The 8,914-nt window shown below is 44.5% G+C and overlaps 1 protein-coding gene across 2 annotated transcripts; it reads left to right on the top strand.

The window, feature by feature from the left end:
* Nucleotides 1-1,918: 1,918 nt before the first annotated feature.
* LOC120924236 (serine/threonine-protein kinase WNK3-like) lies at nucleotides 1,919-8,659 on the top strand. Of its 2 annotated transcripts, none has more exons than XM_040335107.1 (3): nucleotides 1,919-2,786; nucleotides 7,674-7,764; nucleotides 8,324-8,659. In XM_040335107.1, exons 1-3 carry the CDS (start codon nucleotides 2,136-2,138, stop codon nucleotides 8,584-8,586), a joined length of 1,005 nt encoding a protein of 334 aa, XP_040191041.1. In that variant the 5' UTR covers nucleotides 1,919-2,135; the 3' UTR covers nucleotides 8,587-8,659. The 2 variants fall into 2 exon arrangements, with proteins under 2 accessions (XP_040191041.1, XP_040191040.1); XM_040335106.1 differs by having other exon boundaries at nucleotides 1,920-2,786; nucleotides 8,321-8,657.
* Nucleotides 8,660-8,914: the final 255 nt, after the last annotated feature.

Genomic DNA, 8,914 nt, shown 5'->3' with positions numbered 1-8,914 from the left:
AGCACTGAGCATGTGCGAGATCTGCAAGGCTGAAATCCAGGAAGTCATACAGTCTGGCTTCATGATGCCCACACTTAAGATGGCCCCAGTCAATTTCTATTTTATAAAGTGTCTAAATGCTGTAACAACCTAACAAAACGGACCTTAGTTTACAGACTAACTTTACTAGAATACATTAAGCTTGTGTATTACAGGGGTATTTATATTTAAAAAGTGAAATTGTGGCCGGAACTCCGCTTTAACATGTCATTGCAGTGTTACTTCCGGTTATCGCGGCTCCGGCGCTGTGATTTTCCGGAGCCGCAATGCCGTCACTTCCGTGCATGCGTGTGGGAGCCACCAGTCACGGCATGACCTTCTTTAGAAACGGCATGACCTTCTTAAGAAACGGCACCATCAATGTTTCTAAAATGCGCCGTAGACATCGGCACATTTCTCTATTGAAAACACCTCCTAAACCGTGTAGGTTTAGGAGATATCTGTTGCACCTACAGATAAGCCTTAATCTAGGTTTACCTGTAAGTAAAAGTGGTTGTTCAGGGTTTAACCACTTTAATACTGGCAGAAATTATGACAGAAGAGACCAATAGGGTCTCTTAATAGCATTTTTTTTTCCTGAGTTTTATTCCACTTTAACTGCTTGCCGACCAGCGCGCGACTATATATGTCAGCAGAATGGCACGGACAGGCAGAAGGACGTGTATATTTACATCCCCTTTAAGAGCGCAGCATTGTGGATGCGCACACGCCGCCGTGTGCCCTACCGCGGGGATACCTGCGATTGTCTCAGGGTAAGGAAGAACGGGTAGGTGCTGATGTAAACAAGCATCTCCCCGCTCTGCCTGGTGACGATGAGTGATCACCGCTTCCTTTAATTGGAAGCTGTGATCACTGTCTTGTCACGTGTAGCCCATCACCCCTATCGTAAGAATCACTCACTAGGGCACACTTAACCCCTACAGCGCCCCCCTCCTAGTTAACCCCTTCACTGCCAGTGTCATTTTCACAGTAATCAGTGCATTTTTATAGCACTGATCACTGTAAAAATGACAATGGTCCCAAAAATGTGTCCGCCATAATGTCACAGTCACTATCAAAATCGCTGATAGACGCCATTACTAGTAAAAAAAAAAATAATAAAAAATGCCATAACTATCCCCAATTTTGTAGACGCTATAACTTTTGCGCAAACCGATCAATAAACGCTTATTGGGATTTTTTTTTCTTTCTTTTAACCAAAAATAGGTAGAATACGTATCGGCCTAAACTGAGGAAAATATTTTTTTTTTTAATATAAATATATATATATAAAAAAACATTTTTTGGGTTATTTATTATAGCAAAAAGTAAAAAATATTGAATATTTTTTTCAAAATTGTCGCTCTATTTTTGTTTATATCGCAAATAAGGATGAGCTCTGGCGTGTTCGCATAGAACACGTGCAGAGCCCGCCAGGAAGTGTGCTAATCACAGCCAGGGAGACATTGTCTCGATGCTCGGCTGCAGGGATCGTGAAATGTCTCCCTGGCTGTTATTAGCGCAGCGCCGTGCCGTGCACACTTCCTGGCAGGCTCTGCACATGTTCTATGCGAACACACCAGAGCTCATCCTTCGTCGCAAAAAAAATAATAATGCAGAGGTGATCAAATACCACCAAAAGGAAGCTCTGTCTGTGGGGAAAAAAAGGACGTCAATTTTGTTTGGCAGCCACGTCGCACGACCGCGCAATTGTCAGTTAAAGCGTCGCAGTGCCGAATTGCAAAAAGTGGCCCGGTCATTTGGCTGCATAATGGTCCGGGGCTTAAGTGGTTAAGTTACAAGCTTGGATCTATGCTTTTTTTTTTTTTTCTCAGATTATTGTTTACACATTTATTCTGTGCATGATGTTGTAATAAATAAGGATTTGGAAAATGATTTTATGATTGTATCCTTTTTTTTCTCTCTTTACAGGATTATATGGTGAACCTAATAGCCATGGTCTCCCTGGGGATTCTTCTCTCATTGGGCACAGCTGCTCCGATCAGGCAGGGCACAGCTTCTCCGATCAGGCAGGGCACAGCTTCTCCGATCAGGCAGAGCACTCTGCTCTCCCAACTTCAGCAGATGGCCAGGTTTCTGTCACAGAAACTAAGCCTATGGCATCCACGGCTCCTGTGCCCTCTCCTGCTAATGGCACGTCCTCACAAACCTTACACACCAAGACAGAGGGCGATGTCTCGGGGAGCAATATTGCTGTCTTACCTGAAGGTCAGCAGACGGGCTTACAGCTCTGCAGCGATCAAGATGTACAAGTAATAAATGGCTTGACGTACACAGTGGAGACCAACACTCATCCCACTTCTGGCCCCTTACCTGCCCCAAGTGCTACAGGTTTGTCCTTCGGCCTTGCTTTGTCAGACAATGGAACCCCTCCAGATGGAGCTACATTTGCTCAGACACCCGACTCGCTTGCAAACTCTGCTTCGGTTCAGGAGTCTGACACAGAAGGTCCCCCCAAACGAGACTTTGCAGACAACCGCATCAAAACCCTGGATGAGAAACTGAGGACCCTTCTGTATCAGGACAGCTCTGCCAGTTCCTATGCCGACAGTCAGAAGGAGACGCAGAGCACAGAGTCTCCTCTCTCTTCTTCTGCCGAAGATACCCTGTCTTGTCCTGCTCCTGAAGCCTCCAATGTGAATTCCGACAGCATTCAGGCCACACCAGAGGAGGCAGAACCTATTGATTCCATGGTAGCCAAAGATCCTGAAGCTGTCATTACTGTACCTGGTCAGTTGACGCCATCTGTAAGTAGTGCTCATCTTCAGACTCTGCTTCAAAGATTAACGTTATGTGGTCATTTGGTAGGTCGTATATGTGTGGAACCATTTACCAAAAATGTACCTGTTTTTAAATACGCTTCTTTCTGTGCATGTCATGGCAGCAGGCTGAATCTGCAACAGAACACACTGATTTATAGGGATAATAGGAACGTTTCTTGAGTCAGTTGTAATAGTGCAATGTATTGTGGCCCCCTCTGACTCTTAGAGCCGTTTCACACAGGGGCGGCACGACTTCGGGGGCGACTCGGCCAGGCGACATGAAGACGACATCGAAGGCGACTTGCAAAATGACTTCTGTATAGAAGTCAATGCAGGTTGCCCCCGAAGTCGTACAAGAACCTTTTTCTAAGTCGGAGCGACTTGCGTCGCTACTATTAGAACGGTTCTATTCACTAGAATGTGACGCGACTTGTCAGGCGGCTGCGTCGCCTGACGAGTCGCCCCAGTGAGAACCGGGTGTTAGGCTGCATTCACACCTAGGCGTTTTGTCGCCTGAAGTGCGACGCTACAATACGCTGGAGGGGAAAAATAACATTATACCCTATGGAGATGGTTCACATCTGCACGCCGAATGCCTGAAGCTCAAACAAGTTCCGGACCCTTTTTTGTCGCGCGTATCGGGCGGTTTGGGCGTATTTGAGCGTTTCCATTTCCCATAAAAAGTAATGGAAACGTTCGATTTAAGCGGCTTGCGCGACAACGAGCGTTTGCTACGGGCATTTTGTCGCTTTAATCAATAGAACTTTTCACCCAGGCGGAAGATAAAACAAATCTACCAACATAGCAACAAGTGATGAAAAGATGATCATTTTTCCTATTGGCTAAAATAAAAAACGTCGGACAACGCTGTATGCAAACGCGCGACAAAACGCCGGAAAAAAAGCCCAAAAAAACTGCAGAACGACCGACGCTCAGCTTCATTCACACCTTCACGCATTGGTCGGTCGTTTTTTTTTGGCGTTTTTGTCCCCGGTGTTTTGTATTCATGCTTTATTTGCGCATTTGCATACAGCGTTGTCTGACGTTTTTGTACTTCAAGTTTTCCTATTGGCTAAAGGAAAAAATGTTATCATCTTTTCATCACTTGTTGCTATGTTGCTAGATTTTTTTAATCTTCTGCCTGGGTGACAAGTTCTATTGATTAAAGCGACGAAACGCCCGTAGCAAACGCTCGTTGTCGCGCTAGTCGCTTGAATCGAGCGTTTCCATTACTTTCTATGGGAAATGGAAACGCTCAAATACGCCCGATACGCCCGACAAAAAAGGGTCCGGAACTTGTTTGAGCTTCAGTCGTTCGGCGTCAGGCGTATCGGCGTGCAGATGTGAACCATCTCCATAGGGTATAATGTATTTTTTCCCCTCTACGCGCTTCAGGCGACAAAACGCTCAGGTGTGAATGCAGCCTTAAACACTAGAGGGGAAAAAATGCATTATTCTCTATGGAGATGGTACACATCTCCACTCCAAAACGCCTGAAGCCGAACGCCTGAAGCTCAAGGGCGAATCGGGCTGATTTGGGCGGTTTTTAACGTTTTTATTCCCATTGAAACTAATGAAAACGCTTGATTTAAGCATCTAGCGCGACAATGAGCGTTTCTACGGGCGTTTTGTCGCTTTAATCGGCTTTGTGAAATGGAACATTCACCCAGGAAGAAGATAAAAAAAAATCTACAAACATAGCAACAAATGATGAGATGAGCATTTTTCCTATTGGCTAAAATAAAAAACGACAAAGTTCAAAAACGTCGGACACTGCTGTATGCAAATGCGCGAATACGTGTTAATACGCGCAACAAAACGCCAGAAAAAAAACGACCGAAAACGCTACGCTCAGGTGTGAATGCGGCCTTAATTGGATAAAGAGCAAGAGAAGGACTGAAATATGAACCTTTTTATTTTTTGGAGAAAATTCTGCTCAAGGTTTTCTGCAGTGCTGCTTGCTTTACGTAAAGGAGTTGTAAAGGCAGATTGTTTTATCTTAATGGATTCTATCCATTAAAGGGGTTGTAAAGGTACAATATTTTTTTTTTTTTTTTTTCCCTAAATGGCTTCCTTTACCTTAGTGCAGTCCTCCTTCACTTACCTCATCCTTCCATTTTGCTTTTAAATGTCCTTATTTCTTCTGAGAAATCCTCACTACCTGTTCTTCTGTCTGTAACTCCACACAGTAATGCAAGGCTTTCTCCATGGTGTGGAGTGTCGTGCTTGGCCCCCCTCCCTTGGACAACAGGAGAGTCAGGACACCCACTAACAGCTCATTTCTCTATCTGCAATGTAGAAAGTGTCCTGACTCTCCTGTAGTTTAAGGGAGGGGGCGAGCACGACACTCCACACCCGGGAGGAAAGCCTCGCATTACTGTGTGGAGTTGCAGACAGAAGAACAGGAAGTGAGGATTTTTTTTAGAAGAAATAAAGACATTTAAAAGCAAAAATGGAAGGATGAGGTAAGTAAAGGAGGACTGCACTAAGGTAAAAGAAAGCTAAGGCAGGTGTCCCAATACTTTTGGTAATATAGTGTATTTCAGATATCCGCTCACATTCATAAGGTTTTCTAGTAATGCATGTGATTCTGCATAGACAAATACAGGTTTGTTATCCTATACCCCCCAACAATGAATTTCCTTCCTTGTTGCTGGTACACTCCTTCACTCCAGAAGCCAAAGGAAATGCTCAGTCCTCCCCGGTATGAATGAAACCTGTGACTCCCTTTATACCTAATGAAGATATTTGCCAGCACACCATGAAATGGCATCCAAACAGATAGTTTATCACATGGTTTACAACACAAGGAGAGAGCGCAACGTTTTGGAGTCACACAGGACCGCTTCGTCACTCTGAAACGTTGCACTCTCCTTGTGTTGTGATCATGTGATAAACTATCCATTTGGACGCTATTCACATCGTTCCGTGGTGTGCTGGCAAATATCTTCCTTGTGACTTGAACCAGTATCCAGCTTGTTGTAGCCGCAGCACCCAAATGTGAGAGCTCATCCAGGAATGTGTGCGATGGGAATATGAAGTAATCCTTCCATTCCTAATCTCTAGCCTCTGATCATTTTGCATAATTGATTGGGTTCGGGGAATGAGCAAAGATCATATTCCTGGTTGAGGTATGCAAAGAAAATGGATCAAAAAAAAAGTCGTCTTTCTTAAATAGACCTCTTAGGCCCCATTCACACAGGCGTACTCTGTTGCTACGGAGTCTGCCTGCTCCCGCCAGCTCAGCGCCAGATCAGTCCGCAGATCTCCGCTGAGTCGACAGATGACAAGCTCACTGAGCGGGGAGGGGCTTGTCGGGCATGAGCGATCTGATAAAAACGGACAGCATGTCCGTTTTCTTTAGATCTTATCCGATCCCCTGGGACGGATGGGAACGTGCCCCCCATATGTCTGTTTTTAGCGGATCGGATAGGGTCGGAGGTCAGCGGACATGTCTCCGCTGGCATATGACGCATTTTATTCAAGAAAGATGTATTTGGCAAATGAAAAAAACAAAACCAAAGTGCACTGAATTGTGTAGTAAATTTAAGAAAATATATATTATTAAATAGTTGAGCTGCCTTTTCTGCATTTTTCACACATTGGAAGACCAGGTGTTGCGTTTGGCGTGGGGCAGGCTCACATTGTGTCATTGTTATAGTTTTTGTACTTTTTTTAAAGCCCCAACTCCGGGCAAATTAGAAATTATCCTTTGCATTGGGGCGGCGCCAGCACTGCAAGGCTTAATTACTCGTTTTGTCTAGCGCCCTGATGGGATCGGCTCTCCCTCATGATCTGTCAGTGGACTGTCCCTTGGCATTCTCTTGACCAGTGCAGGGCTATGTACCCTTCTCTGGTTTTGATGGTGTCCGAACCCTATATCGGTGGAGTCTAGCAGTGGGGAGGAGGAGCAGAGAATCGGGTAAGTAAATCTTTTTTTTTTTCTTTCTCCCCTAGACCAGTGGTCACCAATAATCCGCTCTTTGCTTGCCTTTATTTGGCCCTGGGGGCACTATTCCATCGGTTGTTCACAACAACGAGGCATAATTCCTTCAACTAATGCCAACACCATTCCTCCCAATGACACCATCGATGGGGCACCATTTCTCACACTGACAATAAAAACGGGGCACAATTTTTCCCACTGGCACTACAGAATGGGGGCACAACTCCTCCCACTGGTGCCACAGAATGGGGGCACAACTCCTCCCACTGGTGCCACAGAATGGGGGCACAACTCCTCCCACTGGTGCCACAGAATGGGGGCACAACTCCTCCCACTGGTGCCACAGAATGGGGGCACAACTCCTCCCACTGGTGCCACAGAATGGGGACACAACTCCTCCCACTGGTGCCACAGAATGGGGGCACAACTTCTCCCACTGCCGCCAGGACATTTTCTACTCCTCCTATCCACAGCCTGCTCTCTCCCCCCTAAAATTTGAAGGACACTAAACTGGCCTTTTATTTTGAAAGTTGAGACCCCTGCCCTAGAGAAAAACAAGCAATTTACCCTTGCAGTGTGGTCATGTCCCCCTTGTGAAAGGATAATTTGCCCAGATTTGCACTTTACATCTTCTGCACAACTCGGTACACCTTGGTTTTGTTTTATAGTGAATAATGTTAAGATTACTTGGGTTGCCTACATTAGTATACTGTGGCAGTATTGTATATGATGTCATGCATGGAAGCACAGGAAAATAGTAATATGCACACACCATTTTTTTCTATAACACACGCAAAAAAAAAAAATTCTATGTGTAAATGTGTAAAATCCCTAGGACTGTCGTTCACCGATGTGCCTCACAGTAACGGATTCATTCTTACATCTTCTTGTTTGCTCTGTTTCTTCGTTTCTTCCACCTTCTCCAGGAAAGTTCTGAAGAGGCCTGGCACCCTGGGAGTTCTCATGCCTGCACCAAGCGCTCTTTGGGCAGCGGAGCTGCGCATCTACAGACAGGAGGTGGATATTTTGGCCTAAGCTTTACTTGTCCTAGTCTCAAAAACCCTATTAGCAAGAAACCGTGGGCTCGCAAATTAAAAAGCTGGGCATGCAGGTTGCGGCATTCCAACAGCTTATTCAAGAGGTCAAGAGTCCGCCAAGGTAGTGTTGCTTACAGTTAGGCCCCGTATCATAGGAAACATCCCTTTTGGTTATTTCCGTACGTATATTTTTTTTTTTAATGCGTTACCTTATTATTTTAGTTTTTTACTCATCCTCAGATATGTTCCCCCACGTCTCTTGCTCCCTCACTTTGCCTTTTTTTTGTGTTTGTCCAGCTTTGTGTCTTAAAAGGCACATTTGTAAGAGCCCTGGGCTTTCATTGCTTTTTTTTATTTTTGTCTTTCATGTGTTACCACTGGTTTCGGCCTGAGCATGGCTATGTGTATTATCAACTGGAAGCCGCACTCGTCGTTGTATTATTCTGCCCTATACCCCCTTTATTTTGGTAGGAGGCTGTATGTCCCAGAATTTACTGAGCAGTGTGACCTGTTTTTGTCTTTTCTTTTTTTATTAGCAGATGACGATGGAACAAGAAGGGAAGTATCTGATGCCACGCAAAGGGTTGTAGAAGCACTGGCTGAATGTGCCTTGTCGGAGGGTACCACCTCTGGAACCAGTGCCTTCAAGCGTGGGCGGTTTCAGGTGTGTGGCCCAAATATGTTAACCAACATATGTTTACCAGATCAGTTTTTTGCAGTTTTCTTTGACGGCCAATTACAGTGGTCAGGTGATTGGCTCATCTTTCCCGCCCCTTGGCATTCAGAACTTTTAAAGGGATGATCATGCCAGGGTGGGCAGTGAGGGTTAAACTTGATAAAAAAAAATGATCAGCGCATAAATTAAATGGATCAATAATGGATGAATAAATGATACAAAAAATACTAATAATTATGGCAAAAAATATATACAAGAAAAAAAAATATATATATATATATATATATATATATTTTTTTTTATGTGTGCAAAGTAAGGGTTAAAGACTTCAAGTGGAACTTTAGTCAGAAAATTAAGTCCTGATAGATCACTTCAGTCTGGCCCCTTTTGCAGGTATGGCTATGTAAAAAATAAAATAGAAGTGCCTACAAGGGTCGAAACAACTAATCGATTA

Source organism: Rana temporaria, unplaced genomic scaffold, assembly GCF_905171775.1.
Source record: "Rana temporaria unplaced genomic scaffold, aRanTem1.1, whole genome shotgun sequence".
NCBI lineage: Eukaryota > Metazoa > Chordata > Amphibia > Anura > Ranidae > Rana > Rana temporaria.
This window is presented reverse-complemented; position numbering and strand designations above follow the sequence as displayed.